This window comes from Haemorhous mexicanus, chromosome 6, assembly GCF_027477595.1.
Source record: "Haemorhous mexicanus isolate bHaeMex1 chromosome 6, bHaeMex1.pri, whole genome shotgun sequence".
Lineage (NCBI taxonomy): Eukaryota > Metazoa > Chordata > Aves > Passeriformes > Fringillidae > Haemorhous > Haemorhous mexicanus.
The window spans coordinates 59071099-59088663 of NC_082346.1; the positions used below are offsets into that span (position 1 = coordinate 59071099).

The following is a 17565-nucleotide window of genomic DNA, read 5'->3' on the forward strand; positions in this document are numbered from 1 at the left end:
TATTTTGCTCCCAAGAACATCCCAAGAAAGTATTAAGAGATTCAAAGTGCCCAGAGGGGTTTTCCTGTTCTCAGCTCCCAGTCTCTGGCCATGAAGAGCAAGAAACTTCCTATTTATTTATGTACCACTGGAAAATTATGGAGCTTTGCAGATCTCCACCTCCAGATTCAGAGGGCCACAGCAGGAGCTCAGAGAGTGACATTCAATAGAGTAGGAGGTGCTGAAAATGTGCCTGACTTTGCCATTTCTTGCACTTTCTATTTTGAAATGAACAGTCAATTTTTCCTCCTTTCCTATCCAGAGGGCAGCCCACAGTGGCTACTCTGCTATCTATTACTTCAAGGCAGTCTGCTCAAACCCCAAATTTCCATGCAGTGCAGAATAATTTCCATCCAGGCTACTAATTTTCTGTACAAGTGTCTACAATGCTTCATGCAGTTATTTTCAGAGCTGAAGGAATGAACTTTTTCTCATTTATCCTCCTCCCCTTTAATACCACATGTGCTCCAAGAGAACACATGGCAATTTACACTATTTACTTACAAGAAAAACTTAGACCACCTGGGTATAATCAAACCCCTTGCAAGATTTCAAATAAAACTACTACCAACCAAACATATATTTGGTGCTCTTTTGGATCTTTCAAATAAATGCCATTTAGGATCTAAGAAAACCAGAGCTGAATAACATAATTGTATTCAATTCAGCAGCAGCACCAGAAAAGAAACCAAATGAATCTGAGTCCAATGATTTATTCAATTTAAGTTTAGATAACCTTTGAAATTATATTTCCTTTAAAATTTCACAGTATTTCATGGAGGTACAACAGCTTCAACTTTAAGCCAGAAAGGAAAATTCCAAACCTCAGAAGCTGAGAAAAAAAATAAAGCATGATGTGCCTTTGTGATTAACTTCAGTTAAAAAGAATAGGCACACACCAGTGATTAATTTCCCCTCACATTTATCCTAAAAGCTTCTGCATAGAGCTACATATTTGTTGCATTTTCAGCTCACAGTTCAATGGCTGCTGCCTAAAATTTATTCTGAGGCTAACACATCCCCAGCTGAATGGGTTAAAAATAGTGATCTGATTCAAAATGCCCCAGATTGTTTCTTGAAAGGACATCCACTGCCTGGGTTTTAGACACCACAGAAGAGTGATCACGTCCCAGCCAGAAGACTTATTGTTAACTCTGGCAGAATTAACACCACGATTTGCTACATAGCCAAGAAAACATTAGGAAATGGGTACAGGAGCAGAAAGGAAAAAGTCCAACTCCATAGAAACTGAAGACATCAGAAAAACAGCCAAAATGTTAGTTTTAATGTCTGAAAACATCTCTCTCTTGTTTACTCATTAATGCAGTGTACCCTTTCCTTCTCCAATGCTTATGGAATAAATAATAAAATAAATCATTAAATCATTGTTTGGACTAAATCTTGGCTTGCAAAAAATGCCATTTATAACAGGAAGAGGCATGCTATCTTTCATTCCATCCCAAAACACATATTAAGTCTTTAGAACATGGATGAGCCAGACTTTAATCAGAATGTGATTACCTTTTTTATGCTGGATAATCTGGAAACCTTAACTACCTTTTTTTTAAAAAAAAAAAGAATTAAAAGAAAAAGGCAGCCAATATTTGGCTCTAGCTAGCATTTGAAGGAAGAGAGGATCCAACTCTTAAATCAGCAAACTTCATCAACTGAGTCCTGCACCCCTAATGCTTCTGAAACGTTATTATAACAAACACATTGCCATGAAGACCTCAGAAAAAGGTTCAGGGCTAGTAAATATGAAAAGGAGCTGCTTGCTCCAACTGCCTCATGCCCTAAGGTAATCTAACTAGTTACTTAACATTTGCCAAGAAGAGATTCCCCAGGTAAGATTTCCAGTGGATCTTTTCATCCTAGTGCTGTTTCTACAGATGCAAACCTGAAAGTGGGTTCATTTTGCAGATAACTCCTCTTTCTGCCAGGCAATTCATAACAAAGCTGTTCCAGGATCCTGTTTCCATTGTTGCTACTCTCTCCCCTCTCAGCTGACAATATGCCAATCATATCAAAGAACAGAAACTAAAAACTGAAGGGCACAGTGAATGAGTTGTTGGAACTGTTGCAGGCTGAACAGCAAACAGATGGTCAGCAAAACCATGAGAACCAAAGAGGAGGGGAACCTGATAAATGATTGATAGCAGAGCTCAGCTTTGCTTTGGAAGGGTCTCATCCAGAGACATCTGCTCTGTAAGCTTAGGAGGGCTTGCCTTGCTCTGCCCCAATCCACAGCTGTACACAGAGGTCACCTGCAAAGTGCTTCACCAGGAATGGAAAGTCACAACAGCAACCAGGTGGGGCAAGAATTTCTCCCTCTACCAGCCTGCTGTTCCTACAGCTCACAAACTACAGAGTTCACCCTTTTCTCAAAATTGATGAAAAGAGAGATGTGGGACCTGAGGAATCCAGCAGGGGCTTGCTAATTATTTCAATGTGAAATGGTCTATTTCAGCCTCCCTCTTCCCCCTGAGAAAAACCCCTATTAAGGCATCTGATACACTGGACTGTTAGAACACCAACTGTATGTGACAAGGACTCTCCTAATTTAAGACACTTAACAATAAGTGACTCCTGGAATGCACATGAGGTTTTTTTCCTCACCCCACAGCTACCACATACCGTTCCCACCAGGGGATACAAGAACCCAGCCCCAACGCTGGCCCGAATGTCTCGGATTGGCAGAACAAAACCTGTAGGTGCTCCTTTTTGTTCAGGGTCATGAGACAATGACAAGTGAGTTTTAGCCATGCAGATTGGCAGGTTTCCAAATCCCTGGGAAAAGAGAAAGAAAATGAATGACATAAGTGGAAAAACCAGTAATTTTTCCAGTACAAAAATCTAATTGCTCTATTGTGCCACTCTCTGCAGACATCAGGCATTTTATTCCCCAACAAGTGCTTCATCCACAGCCTGTCAGATCCACTGATCATTCTACAACCCCATTCCTTCTCTCTCAAATTCTCTCCCCACCCTCCATTAAGTACTAAAGAAAGAACCACCGTGTCCCTTGGCACATCCAGCTGAGGAAAAGATTAATGTTATGGAAGTGCTGGATATACAACATTGACAGCCAACTATCTTTAGCCTACTCTCTTCCCAAAATGTTGAACAGCTCAGAGTTAAAGTTTTGTTCAGATGAAGTCAGTTAATTAGAAGTGTTTGATCAATAGAAGTGTTTGCAGGTTGTGAGGAAGTGGCAATTGCATGCCTTTGCGATTTTGATGGACTTGTAAAGGAATATATAAGAAGCATGAAAGTGAGAAGCTCTATTTGCCAGTAGTAAATGGACTGAAAAAGGAAAATTGGTTACAGCACCCTGCAGCCAATGAACTGCAAGTCCTCACATTGCTTTTCTCTTCAAAGACCTTCAATAAGGCAGAAGCAGGTAAATTCACAACAATGTCACACTCAAGAAGAGCAAAAGCAACACAGCAACCAGAAAACAACCAGATGGCAAGTTCAAAACTTGAAAAACTTTCCACATTAAGTCTTGTATAACCCACAGAACTCTTTCCCCAACGTAACTGTGACTGACAAAAATCCACATGGACTCAAAAACTGATTAGTGGAACTTGATCTCAATGGAACAAGATGGAAAAATAATCAGAGACTATTTAAAACCAGCGTAATGAGTTGTAATTCCCCAATTCTCTAAATGATGAAAGACTGGAGAGTATAGTAGGGAAAGATCACTAAATCCTCCTACCCCTTCTCCCCAAAACTATCACAGATGGGTGGTACTGGGCCACATGAGTGAGTTGTCTTCTTCACTAGAAGACAATGTCAGTTTCTCCTTTCCCACATCCTTTTCTTCCTCTGCCATAGCAGCATTTAATAAGGACACAAATTGAGTGAGGATTCCCTTGTAACACAGCTTGAACACCACTGTTCAGTATGATAATTTTGAATGAAAAGCACCACTGCTACCAGGTGTTGTGGAAAACTCACCTGCTTGGTGTACAGGGAAACTTTCTCCTGTGCTTCAGGAAGTAGCTCAATGTCTCTTGCCCCGTAGACCTGCTGGGCAATAAGCCTGATCTTGTCTACAATAGGTAGCTAGAAAAACAAAAAAGACAGGCAAGTCAGCATGGCCAAGGCACAAAGACCTGCAGCATCACAGCAGTTTCAGATCCTCTACACATGTCATCAAGTGCACTTCTGCAGACATAAGGCTTAATTCCATTTGCTGCAGAACAAAAGACAGAGTAATTTGAGAGTTTTCAAAATGTGTTTCAATATTTCAATGAGTAGCCAAAACAGTAAAAACTGACTAACTAGGTCTGTGAGACTGGTGGAATCAATGTTTCAATTCTAATACCACATTTCTTCTCAATTTCTCAGGCAGCCTTTTAAGCCCTAAACAACTTAAGCTAGTGAAACCAACTGATATAAACAAAGCATCTCTGCAATAGTGCAAGTTCCTACCTCCACATTATAGAGGAACCTGAAGTTGTTAGGTGCCTGGGATGCTCTCTGAACAGCTCGGGCCAGGGCCAGGGCTCCTTTCCCTCCCTCTGCCCAATGAGTGCATTCCACAGCATCGAATGCTCCAGCCTCCTTTGCATGTTGTACTACAAGGGCCAGCTCAGCCTTTGTATCTGTCCTGCAAGGAGAAAGTTTGCATGTTTGTACCAGAATGCACACACAGTAAATGAATATTCATTCTTGACAAGATCCAAAATGTGTCCCAAGAAATCACAGCTAGCAGAAAGCTGCTCAGCTCCTCCTTGGCTGGCATCAGCTTTAACACCACAGCTCAAAGTACTTCTGCTGCATAAAAAGACCACACAGTGGTTGTTTGCTGTGCAGTACAACATGCAGAGCCCAACTGATGCGTTTTCCAACAATGTGGCAAAACTGTGGCCTTCTAGAATCTGAAGGGAGCCTACAAGAGAGCTGGAGAAAAACTTCTTACGAGAGCACATAGTGACAGGAAAAAGGGGGAATGGTTTCAAACTGACAGAGTAGGTTTAGATTGGATAGTAGGAAAAAATTCTTTACTATGAGGGTGCTGAGGCATTGAGTAGGTTGCCCAAGTGTTGAAAATGTTCCTAAAAGTGTCCAAGGCCAGGCTGGATGGGGCTCTGAGGAGCCTCATCTTGTGAAAGATATCTCTAATTCATGGCAGGGGAGTGGAACTGGATGATCCTTAAAGTTTTTTCCAACCCAGGCCATTCTATGGTTTTATGACTCTATGGAAATGCTGCCAACAACACATCAACAGTACTGAGAACAAGAGTTTGTGTTATACACAGGATATGAAATGCCACAGTGCTACACCCTGCACCACCCCCAGTCCCAGCTCACTCACTTGAAAGCATTGACAGCCACGACCACCGGGACTCCAAACATGCGCGCGTTCTGGATTTGCTTGTTGAGGTTGCTGCAGCCTTTTGCCACCAGCTGAAGATTCTGTAGAGAAGGCAGCAAGCAGGAAGCACATTTTATCAGGGGCAGGGAAACTTTTTTCCCAAACCCACTAAACCAGAAGCTAACGGTAAAAATGTCAAAATGGGAATGAAACCACAAAGGCAAATCCCCAGTGCTGCTTTTGGAACAGTCCAGACTTGTCCCTTGGACAGGAGACAGGAAAATGAGTGACTACTTCTAATGATCATTTATTTCAGCTCCCAAGTCAAAGTAAGAGAAACCATTTTTTATCACCTTTTGTTATGCTTAAAAAGTTAATGCCTGTTCTCATTAACTCCCCACAGAAAAGCCTCAGTTTCCTCTCTGACACATTTCTCTTTATATATTAAATATCACCAGCAGTGAGTTTCATGACATGCATTTGAAGTCTGCAGCAACAGCTTTCAGTTTACATATATTTACATTTTGCAGCATCAGAGACTATTCCTGGAAATTCAGACATTTCATCCCTTCCTTTGCAAAGGATAATATATACAGAAGCTCCACAAGTGAAAGAGCTGCAGCAGTTTAAAGAGCCTGATCAATTATCCAAAGGGTATACAACCATTCAAGGCATAAGGATGGAAGGTGAGACTTTAGTTCACTTTCCTTGCTTGCAAATGAGGGGGGGGGATAAAAACAAAATCTGCTGCTAAGAAGAGAGTAATTAGAGAGACACTCTGGATATTTTCAGAGACAATATTTCAGCTCAGCATTACTCTGCATTGAGAGGGTTGGGAAAACAGAGTAGATACAACTATGAAAAATTGAGCACACAGACAACTGTGTGAGTTAAGGAGAAAAAAAGGCTCTGAACACTGGCTAGGTCAAAGACAATAAATGTTTGAAAGAGCAGAGCCAAGGTAACATTTAAAAAAAAGCATTACAGTTTGTATGAAGAAGCCTTTCTGTGGCAGCTAAATAAGTGACACACTAGTAATCCAGGCATGCACTGCATGACACCATCATGTCATGACCACAGTTAGCTGGTCCACTGTCACAACAGCTTAAAGATTACCTCTTCTGTGTATTCCTTTGGCAAAGGTACCCCTGCAGTGACCTGTGGAAAAAGGGAAAGAAATGGAATCCCGTAAAGCTTTTATCCATGACAGCAATCCCCAAATGATTCTTATTAAACAGTATGAAGATACAACACTCTACTGCATGATGATCTTTTTTATTTCTAAGAAAAAAGTAAAGGAAGAAAAAAAGACTGCATGATAATATACATGATTCATTCTGGAACTGTTACAAGTGGCCCAGCATGCAGGCACTTCACTAGGGCAATAAAACAAGCAGGCATGAACCTGTAACATACTCCAATGAAGCTGTTGAAAAACAGGGAAATATCAATTCCTTTTACAACTCTGAATTTCAAGACAACTTCAAGCTGCTCAAATGCTACAAGGTTTTAAATGACTGGAACAGAACAACAGGAACAGCCCCTCAGACCCACTGAAAGCCTTCCCCAATACTTACTGCAGGTCCTCCCCCATGCATTTTCAGAGCTCGGACAGTAGCAACCAACACCACCACATGAGGCCGGAGACCAGAATAGCGGCACTTAATGTTGAAGAATTTCTCCATGCCTATGTCTGCACCAAATCCCGCTTCTGTAACTAGAGTAGGAAATAAAAAGAAGTTTATGAAAGATTTCTGGGTGCAGAAATCATATTCTGATTATATAAATCTGAAACTTCTTCCAAGGGGAAAAAAAAAGCGCCCAAAGACAGTAATGATAAAAAAGGCAGATCCCTCCAAAACAACAAGCAAACGAAAATACCCCACACTCCACACACTTACCAACAAAACCATCTTTACCCACAAGCTTCAATGCTATTTTGTCTGCCAGCACAGAGGAATTCCCATGTGCAATATTGGCGAAAGGTCCAGCATGAACAAACACTGGTGTTCCCTAGAACAAGGGGGATGCAGGAGAAAGAAAGAGGAAATCAGAAAGTGCAATTTTGCAAATATGCAGCATGTCAGGAGCTAAGTACTGCGGTATCTTAAAGTAAAGAAAAACACTTTAAGAAGACAGATCTTAAAGCCTTCTGATCAGACATTTGTTATCAGCAATAAGGACTACAGGGCAAACAGGATTATTATAATCTCCACAAGTGGAGGTATTAATCCGCTTAGGAAAAGGATGGCTAAATCCCAGCAACTCTTTGTCATTCTCCTTCATCCATACCATTTCAATTCCCAAAACATTTCTTGACATTAAAGACAACAGACCAAAGACACAGCAAATTTTAGTGCATTTGCTCAGGGTCATCCCACATGCCGATGGCAGACCTAGAAGGAAGCCAGCCCTCTCCCCTAGCCCTGAGCACAAAACCACAGTAAACCCCCAACTCTGAGCTGAGCAGACCCACACTGACTGTGATGAATTAAATCAGTTCCTCTAAGTGCCTTCTCAGAGCCAAGAACCAAATAACCTGTGCTCACCTCTAGTGTCTGCATGAGGTTTGGTTTAACAGTATCTTTCATCAAGACGGCCAGAGCTCCAGTTACTCCCTAAAAGAAAAAAGGACAATCAGCTTCCAGAGGTACCAAGACCTTGAGAAGGTTCCTATGCAGTGTAAAGGCTCTGATTTTGTCCTTGAGGGCTTTTGGTACCAGAACCAGAAGTTGCTCAGCATAGAACTAACTGTAGTCAGGGCAAAGCAGAAAAATGACCTTTACATTCCTGTAAGAGGAGCTGTGATTTCTGGTGGGAGCAGCCTCTTGGTTGTGACCTTGCTGGGCCACCACTTTGTAGCAAAGGCATAAAGAACAATTAATTCATGTTTCAATGCTATGGGCAAGGTTAGCAGTGAAGAGCAGCAAGGGAGTAACCTCTCAGTAAGTACGGTTTACTGCAGCCCATTCAGCAGCAGAAAGAAATGTTCTTTAGATTTTGTAGATCCATTTATCCTGGATTTTTCTTCCTTCTTTTCAGCAACTTTGTCTACATACTGCCCTTAAAATGTCGTAACAACTTGCTACATCCTGCTCGAGTCTCTTGTGCAGAAATAACTTTTAAAGTGAACCTCTGTGCTGATGAGAACAACCAGATTGACATGAAAGGCAAACACTGGAGCCCACATTTCCTCCCAGGTGCAGCCACGTACCCTGCTGAATTCTGCTTCCTGAGCAACTAAAGCTTATGATTTCATCCCCATGTGCTTTGGGAAGAGAAGATGTGGGTTTGGTCATTTTTGTGACTGACAGTCCAGTGGAAACCAAACCAGCTGTTATCCAGCTCTTGAAAAAGTAACTAAATTTGCTGCAGTGAGTCCTGAGCCAAATGTTCACAGCAGTTATGAAAACCTTGACCCATAATCTCTTTTTCTTCCCTTTCAATTTCAACTGAATTGCAGCACTCAAAGACATGAAAGACTATTTCTTTCTAAGACATTCACTGCTTTGTTTCATTACTCTCAATCTTGCCACATGAAAGCTTATTTAACATTTAATGGAGAAGCTTTAAACTTCACTCATCTCCACAATAATGAAAACTGCAGAACAAAATTTCCATGGCGACATTTCAGACCTGTGTCGCTCAGTGCACTTCCACACACCCCATCCCTAAAACCTGGAGTCAGTTTTTGATTCCACATTCCTTCCCAGATTTTTTTTTGCTTTTCCTGGTAGCACACTCATGACATTGGTTGCACCACAGCAGCAGGACCCAGCCTGGTCTCTGCAATCACATTTCTGCCTGCATGAGGAGTGGGTAACATGGTCCTAACAACATGAGCCACTGGCTGCCATCAACTGCAAACATAACAGACAAGAGAACCTGTTGGATGTCTGATACCATCCTCCATTCTGCAACTGGAATGAACACAATTAAATATAATTAGATTCTTTTAAAAGTTAAAAAAAAATTGAGATTTAAGACTTCTATACTTGGACTCTACAGAAAAGTCGAAGAAACTCCCAAGCCAAGCACCATCTGCCTACATGGCTGATGGGCAGTTAAGAAACACTCCTGTTTTCCAGAAAAAGGGTTTAACTCAGTTACTTAAGTTAAACTGGCAGCACGCTAGGTGTAGGAATTAAAATCTAAAAGCTGCCTACAGAACTTTGGCTCATGCTCTTTCTCATTCCCAACGTCTCACATAGGGATTTACAGATAAATTGTTCCATCCGGGCACTTTTCCTGCAAGGCCAGAGTCAGGCCATCAATCTACTGTTTCGCAGCCTTATCCTGGGAGGAAGTAAAACAAATAAACAACACACCCGCATCCCCGCAGCACATAAGGAAACAAAAACCCTGCAGCAAGATAGCAAGAGCTGGGTAAGCCTTAATGCCCTGTCCCACCTAGCTGGAAACACAGGTCAGGAAGAAGTGCCTGGGACACAGGGCAATGCCCTGAAACCATGCTGCAGCACTATTTGGGAAAATGCTATTTGACACACTCCACAGACCTGCCAAGAACTAACAATTATTGGAGGGAGAGCTGCAGAACAATGCTGCAGCTTGCAACTGCTGCTTAGGGCTGCTTTACACACTTGGTAACAGGCATCACCAGCACTATGACATTCAGCATTTCATGAAGGCAAATTAAACATTTGTGCCCCTCATCAAAGGCTGCCTTACAGAGAACACACTTTTTGCAAATGCTTCAGCTTTTATAGCATTCACAGACTCCCAGAAGAAGATATTTCATTGTCTGTAATTGAATTTGCAAATGCTTTCCTCCTGCTCAATGTTTTCCTCGCTCCAGGGAGTCTAAGAAACAGGATGGCCAGCAGGATGCATTTTGAGTTCTTCTGATTCATAAACATACTTTTTGCATAGAAGCCACCACGTATTTCCCCTGTAACTCCTGTGGTGCCAGCTGCAACTTGACACACAGCACATCCCACAAGACCCTTGTCCCTACCCAGGTCTCACATACCCTCTCTGGGTAAGGTGTGAAGGTACGACACTGAAGAAAAATAACCTTCATTAACTGCAGGGGCCAGGATTTTATCTCCGCTCTTCTATATGGTAATGTTATTTTTTTTTCATACAACTGTCTCTCTGCTTTTTAATCCAAGGACTTTCAGAAATAATAGGAAAAAGCATTTAATGGCAATGACTCTTACAAGGTCATCAGCTGTAACTGGTTGTCCTTTTTTGCTGGAAGCTACCACCATTCTGCCAAATCGCTTTTTCATATCATCCAACCCATCAGCCAGGGCTAGGACTGCCATGATTTCACTGCTCACTGTGATGTCAAACTGAGCCTGCAAGAGATGAATGAAGGACATGAACTCATTAAGATTCCCTCCCAGCAATTCTTGCCTCTGTTCAATTCTTGAAACAAGGCAAATCATCACCATTGTAATAAAGAAAAAAAAGAAAAAAATACAGACATAGAATATACAAGAAATCCAAAGCATTGCTCTCAGAACACTTCATTTAATTTGGCCATTTTAAACTTTGCAGGATTTTTTTTCCTGCAAAATGAAACAAAACCTACTCATTCTGTTGCTATTACGTGTCTCTCCTGGCACGAACATTAGTGATTCATGTAAGAACACGTAACACTAACAAATTATATTTTTGAAGACTGAGCTCACTAACTCATCTGATCACTGCTAAACAATACAGTAAAAGACAAAAAGCCCACCAGCAGAAAAACCAGATTCTATAGGAAATGTAGGGTAAAATTCATCTGACATAGTGCAGACACTTCTACCTTAGGGAAGCTAAGCACCCTAAGGACATTTCAAGTAAAAAGAAAGAGGCTTTTCTGAGCACAATTCATTTGAACTATAAATTTGACAGTTACTTAAGGGATGAAGGGAGTCACAGCCCAATTGCCTCTTTTACTATATTGATTATACAATTAATCTAGACATGCTCAGATTCTGTGTCTAGTTCTGACTGGATAAACCCCCACCCAAAACACCTGCAGTAGTGAAGATGAGCCACTTCATGGCCAGCTTTACAAAGGGCACTCATATACCACAGACATCCCAGTCTGGGAAGCCAATATTCAGGAGACAACAGGGAAGGAGGGAAGAGACAATAAAACTAAACACAGCACCGGTAGCAAATTTAACTGCTCAGCTGAGACTTTCTGCTTTGTCTTTTAACAAGATGATGGTCAAAAATGAAAATAGCTGGAGCTACAAAAACTTCCTCCAGGAACACCTTTCTCAAAGCACTTTTTAAAACATGTGAGAAAAGGGAACAATTACCGTCCGTGTGAAGCCTTTCTCTGTTGCAGACTGTCCAATAGTGATTTTCCTAAGGAATCTGTCATTTGTATCCAGTACTGCAAGGAATGCAGAGAGGTAAGATGTCACATTGCCAAGTCATAAATTCACATCTTTGCCCTGTGACAAACACCCAGCCAGGTCACCAGTGAAGAGAAGATGGCACTTTGAGAAACCATCCTCTCCTAAAGAATGGCAAGTGCTTCTCAACATGATTCTTACACAAAAACTGCAATGAAATTAAGATACCCAGAGATACACCAGAGCCTGCACTGCATTCAGAGGGAGTCTGCATCCCTTTGTGTGCATTAACCACCAGACCAAAGCTTCTCTGAAAAGCAGAACTGATAATATTATTCCAATTGATTTTTCACCATCATTAACCAATACGAATCCAGGAAATTACCGCAGTCAAAAAGAAATAAAATTAACATTTTATAAGTTAAGTGATAAAATGGTCAGATACTATCACTTAGTGAGAATTGTTTTATATAGCTCCATTAAGTCAAATTACCTTGGAAACACAAACTATGAAACACTGGCTTAAATTTGCTGTTTCCTTCTATATGCTTGAAATATTCAAAGTGTTTTATGAAGTATTTCCCATGAGGCAGACTACTCTAGTCTCATTACAGGTTATGAAGCAAATTCTGGAGAATACATTTCATACTGTATTTTAAAAGAGAGAAGAAAAAGCAATACACTTGGAGCATAACTCAGGAAAAAAGTCCACTTTTACAATTCTTTTGATAGTGAAATATTTAATCTGCCAGACCAGAGAATCATTCTACCTTCAACTATCCTTAAAAACCTTTAAAAAAGTCTGGTCTTCACTTGCTGTCAGTCCCTGACAGAGCAAGTGGGCAGATTAAAACTGAGTTTAATTCCAGAGCAGAACCCTCTTACTCACAGAGCAGTAAGGTTAAAAGGCTGTTGGCTACAGTTGCCAAATTCAACTCTCTCAGTGACTGACAAATCCAGAAACACAAACTGGCACCCATTAGCAAACTTAATGTTTGTGAATTCAGAGCAGATTCAAGGCCCTGTGTTAGACCCTTCAGAAATGGGATCCCAGCTGCAGGCAACTATCCCACCAAACTTAGGGAAGGAAGAACCAACTCTGCCCCCTTTCCCATTTTCCCAGGAAACAGTTTCAGCTGCAACTACAAATGTCTCTTTTGACATGTTTTCTTTTATTTAATGTCTCTAGTACCTCTTTGCCATGTTATGGTGCCTGGGTCAATGTCCAGCCTCACAAATGCATTTACTTCTTCCTTTGTCAAAGCCATAGGATCGGTTTTGTTAATGCCCAGTTTCTATTGGAAGAAAAGACAAATAAGAGGTATACTGAAAATATTCACAGAAGTGAACCTTTTACTAGAACACTGAGGCATTGGCAGCAGCATCTGCATATTCAGAAATAATGAGGGACTGCCTTTTTGTGACCCTTTCTTCCAAACCCCACAACAGCATAAGATGATCCATATCAGCATAATACTGGACAGAGCTTGCTGCTGTCCAGCTTGGAAAGGACAAGGCAGACAATGGAGCTCATCAGGGCAGGGTGTCACCAAGCTTTGTGCAAGGCACCTACAGAAAGAGTAAGAGACAGCTCTGCAGTTCCTTCCACGCCTTGCCCTTTTCATTAGCCTCACATGCTTACATCCATTTCCCCTTAGTTTGCCTGGGGTCACTGCACACAGCCACACATATTTAAAGCCACTGCTTTCAGCATGCTGGTTAAAGCAGCACAAAGGAGAATTAAACAATTCAGTCACAAGGCTGTCAGCATCCCAGAAAGCTGATCTTGAACACACTGAGAGGATGGGCAGTTTGCCAAGTTGCTTAATTGAGAGAAGAATTATCTCAAGAAGCCTGATAGAAGCGCAAGCTTAGGCATGAGGGAAACGATACGGTTGATTTATGAACGAGCAAGGTTTTTTAATTAACCAGACAGTTAAGTCGTATTTTTCTCCTGAAGAACAGCAGGGAAGAAGAAAGTCTGTTCTTTTCCTCTTCAAGCATATAATTTAGAAAAGGAAATAAACAACAACAATGACAGAGATACCATCTTTCTGGAGTATTAGCATTCTGTTCACATCTTGACATTTAATAAGCAGAAGAGTGGTTAGGGTAGAGTTCCCTCAGCAGTCCATCAGGAACACCAAGCAGTATGACATCATTTCTTGCTCAGCAATGGAAGCAAACCACACATTCTCTAATGGCTTAAGACATTATAGCCAATTAATATATCAGAGTTTTACCTTCCCAAGCAGTCTGACTATCGCTCCTGACTTCCAAATGGGCAACTGATCCAGCCTGAACACTCTAGAAAACAGGCTTGTACCCTGAAGGAGCTCAGCAAGGCTCAGTCTGTCCCCCTAGCTGCAAGGTTCAAGCCCAGTGCAAAACTATTCATCTGCTAATCCTCATTTTTGCAGAAGCCAATGTGAACTTGCATATGCCCTTAAGTTTTGAGGATCAGAGGAGCTGTGGGCTGCTAAGGGACTGCCATTCCTGCCATTCAATGACAGGGGTACTTATCTAACTGGGAATTCTGTGGGTTTTTTGGGTTTTTTTCTGTTTTGGTGTTTGTTGCCTTTTTTTTTTTTTTTTTGTATAGGAGAAATCATCCATGTAGGGAACAGGAGGTTTTTTTTCATTTTTCTTTGTTTTCGCGATCTGGGTAAGACAAAGAAAATTCTGTATGTTCTCTTTTTGCTGAATTTTATGAACTGTTTTTTTTTTTTTTGTGCTGCATTATCTACACAGCTGTCACATGGGAACCACTAATCTCTAGCTGTGTTTTAGGTATAGAGACCGATTCTGGTCCTTTCTTAAACTGCATTAGGGACACTGAACTGACACCACTAATAAAGGACACTAAGCTCTATTTCTTCCCATTGTGTTAATCACGGAGTATTTGACAGAGTTATAGCAATGATTCCTCCCCTTCCTGCATCTGTTTTCTGTGCTGTATGAACAGTTATCACACTTCTGCACACTTTGTGCAAAAAACAAATGCCAGCAGAATGAACTAAGGGACAACACAGGGGTTTCTGTAACGTAGCTTTGCCTACCTAAGGGATAAGTAAATGGAACAGAACCAGAAACCGGGGAGAAAGCAGTGAGCTCACCTGTAGCCTTCGGATCTGAATGTCTGAGAACTTCCTGACACCATTGACAGATGGCACCAAACGGCTGTAGAGAGCCTTGCAAAATGAAACAAGCAGCTCATCAGCACTGCTGGCACATCCAAAAGAGCCTGGCCACAGTGGGCTGGGGTCAAACACATGGTAAGGAAGGACAGTACCTGGTCAGACTGAGTCAGCTCGTGGAACATGCGCGCGTCAATAGCGGCAGCGACCAGGTTGTTGGCTGCAGTGATGGCATGGATGTCACCAGTGAGGTGAAGGTTAAACTAGAGGACATGAAACATATCAGTTACCTCATCCTGCTGCAATTTTCACTTATTCCAACTCACCGTAGACAGATGGAAAGAGGAGTATTAATAGTAATGTTAAAGTGGGTGAGGTGGAGGGGGAGAGATTGCTCAGTGCAGTACGTGGAAGAGAGGAAAGAATTTCTCTAAAACATAAAAATGCCTCCCCCACACTCATGTCATTTTACAAACTTCTAAAACAAAGCTCCCAAATAAAAAGTTGTTTGTTTTCTTCTTTTCCCCTCCACCAGAACAGTTCTCACAGGCTCCTTGGCACTTAAAAGACCCGACTTCAGCATACTCTGTATTCTGCATTGATCCTCCTTCACCTTCCTATTGACCCCCTCATTTGTACAGCAGGTTTCACACATACATTAGCTGAAGTGGCTGCTGCTCCCACAAGGGAGTCTGAGCTAAACTGGAACTATCAACCTTGTGCAGCACCAGCAGTGGAGCTCTGTGGTTGCACAGAGCTCTGCTTAAGGTAACCACCCAAACACAGAATCACAGGCAGAGCTTGTAGACCACGTACTACACAGTGACACTGCTAGTAGTTTTCTTAGTTCTATCTCATTAAAACATAGTTTGAGTGGGTTTGCCTACATGAGTTATCTGGCTGCACTGCACTATCTTGTAGCTGTGAAGCTGGTGAAGGATCTAGATTGGGTATGAGAGAAAATTTATGGAAAGGGTTGTCAGGCACAGGAACAGGCTCCCCAGGGAAGTGGTGGGGTCACCATCCCTGGAGGTATTTCAGAAACATGCAGTGGCACTTGGGGACACGGTTTAGTGGTGGGTTTGGGAGTGCTGGAGGAATGGTTGGACTTGGTGATCTTAAAGGTCTTTTCCAACTGAAATGATCCAATGATTATGGCAGGTGAGTAAAAGGTGGGGTTAAAACAATCCTCTTCATCTCTAGCCAAACAGCAAATGTGAAAAGATGGAAAGGTGATATTAGAAAAGGTGATATGACAGAATACCTTACAACACCATTTTATTGAAGCCTTGTTACTGTGGTCTCAAAACCCACAAAGCTAAAACAGAACTCAGCTAATCACACACCAATTATAAATACTAATTAGTAAAGCTAATTGTTGTCTCATTCTGCACACATACAACAAAAAGCAATTATTATTACCTTTCTTCTGCAGTATGAACTCAAATGTTTTTCACTTGCTATTTTTTTCCATAGGATGAAAATGTAATAATTCTGCATGCAGTTATGTATCAAGATCATTATTTTAACTAGTGACTCCAGATACTTTAAATTCTACCAGACATGCATTGACTAAAACACCCCCACAAAACTATGTGTATTTGTATCACGTGGGTCATACTTTAAAAAAGTCATTCCAGCCAGTTTGGCTCCTAGAGTGTGGCTGTTTCCCACTGCAGCACACAGTCAGGTATTTTGGCTTGTCTTACTAACACTCTCAAAGAGGAGGAGGTTATTTTTCCTGTCACATCTATTCTTCACACATGCTCTTGGCACGTGACTAAATCAATATTCTGCCTCCTGAACATCTTTATCTTTTATGGACTTGCTGCATCAATTAGAACAAACAGCCCTTTCGATCATTTCTACTTTTCTTCCTGAAATTGTCCTGTGTCAATCTACAATGCATGAGACAAAGGCAGAATTCTACAGGCAATTACTCTGAGAGCTGAGAGAGGCACGAGAGCACATGCTACACGTGCTTTTTAATTCCCTGCCTCCAAACACAGAATTTTACTTGTTGCCAAGTCACACCAGAAATATGCTCCAGTGCCAGCCCCCCACAGGCTGAGGTCTTGGCATTTCTGATTCCCAAATTTCTTTATCCCAGTTCATATTAGTAATCTAAAACACAAGTACTCCAAAATAGCTCAAGGAAAGAGTCGGTGGCCACACAGCTGACAGAACTATGCAATATTCTTCCAAAATGCATTAAGCCATTATCATCTTCATTTCAGCAGTGGGAAAATGAGGCACAGGATGTACTTTGCTCCAGGGTACACAGCAATTCAAGGCAGAGAAGGGGAGGGAAGAGAGGAACTGGGAATTCCTAGCTCTATGAAGCTCCCTGACCATGAAGGCACACTTCTGAAACAACACAAGGATGGCTGCTTGTTTAAAAAAAAAAACAAGCTTCGCTGAAATCAAGCACCCAGTTCTATCAAGTGCTACACTATGTCATAAACTCATAAATTTTCTAAGTTATCTGACTGCAGTATCTCTTCAGGGTCTGTGAGCTGTGAGGGCAATGAGGCTTTGTATAAAGAATTACCTCTTCCATTGGGACAACTTGACAATAGCCACCACCTGCAGCTCCACCTGCAGAGAGACAACAGTCAGACCACACCAATCCAGGTGTCTCCAGCCCAGTGGTATTTTATCTGTTTGCTTAATGGCTCCAAGAGTGCAGCTACCACTGAGCAGCTGAGTTTAAGTCCCAACACAGTAGCTTGAAGACAAAACT

At 41.6% G+C, this 17565-nt stretch overlaps 1 protein-coding gene across 1 annotated transcript in view; it reads right to left on the minus strand.

The window, feature by feature from the left end:
* Positions 1 to 17565, minus strand: part of MTHFD1 (methylenetetrahydrofolate dehydrogenase, cyclohydrolase and formyltetrahydrofolate synthetase 1) — a 40162-nt gene that overhangs the window by 2453 nt on the left and 20144 nt on the right. Inside the window, exons 13-26 of the mRNA XM_059850489.1 lie at positions 17374 to 17420; positions 14978 to 15085; positions 14802 to 14876; positions 12878 to 12980; positions 11647 to 11723; positions 10546 to 10686; positions 7915 to 7983; positions 7267 to 7378; positions 6943 to 7082; positions 6482 to 6523; positions 5366 to 5466; positions 4480 to 4657; positions 4003 to 4110; positions 2674 to 2826 (exon numbers count right to left, since the gene is read on the minus strand). Coding sequence (XP_059706472.1) covers positions 2674 to 2826; positions 4003 to 4110; positions 4480 to 4657; positions 5366 to 5466; positions 6482 to 6523; positions 6943 to 7082; positions 7267 to 7378; positions 7915 to 7983; positions 10546 to 10686; positions 11647 to 11723; positions 12878 to 12980; positions 14802 to 14876; positions 14978 to 15085; positions 17374 to 17420 — 1454 coding nt within the window. The remainder of the gene's footprint in view (positions 1 to 2673; positions 2827 to 4002; positions 4111 to 4479; positions 4658 to 5365; positions 5467 to 6481; positions 6524 to 6942; positions 7083 to 7266; positions 7379 to 7914; positions 7984 to 10545; positions 10687 to 11646; positions 11724 to 12877; positions 12981 to 14801; positions 14877 to 14977; positions 15086 to 17373; positions 17421 to 17565) is intronic.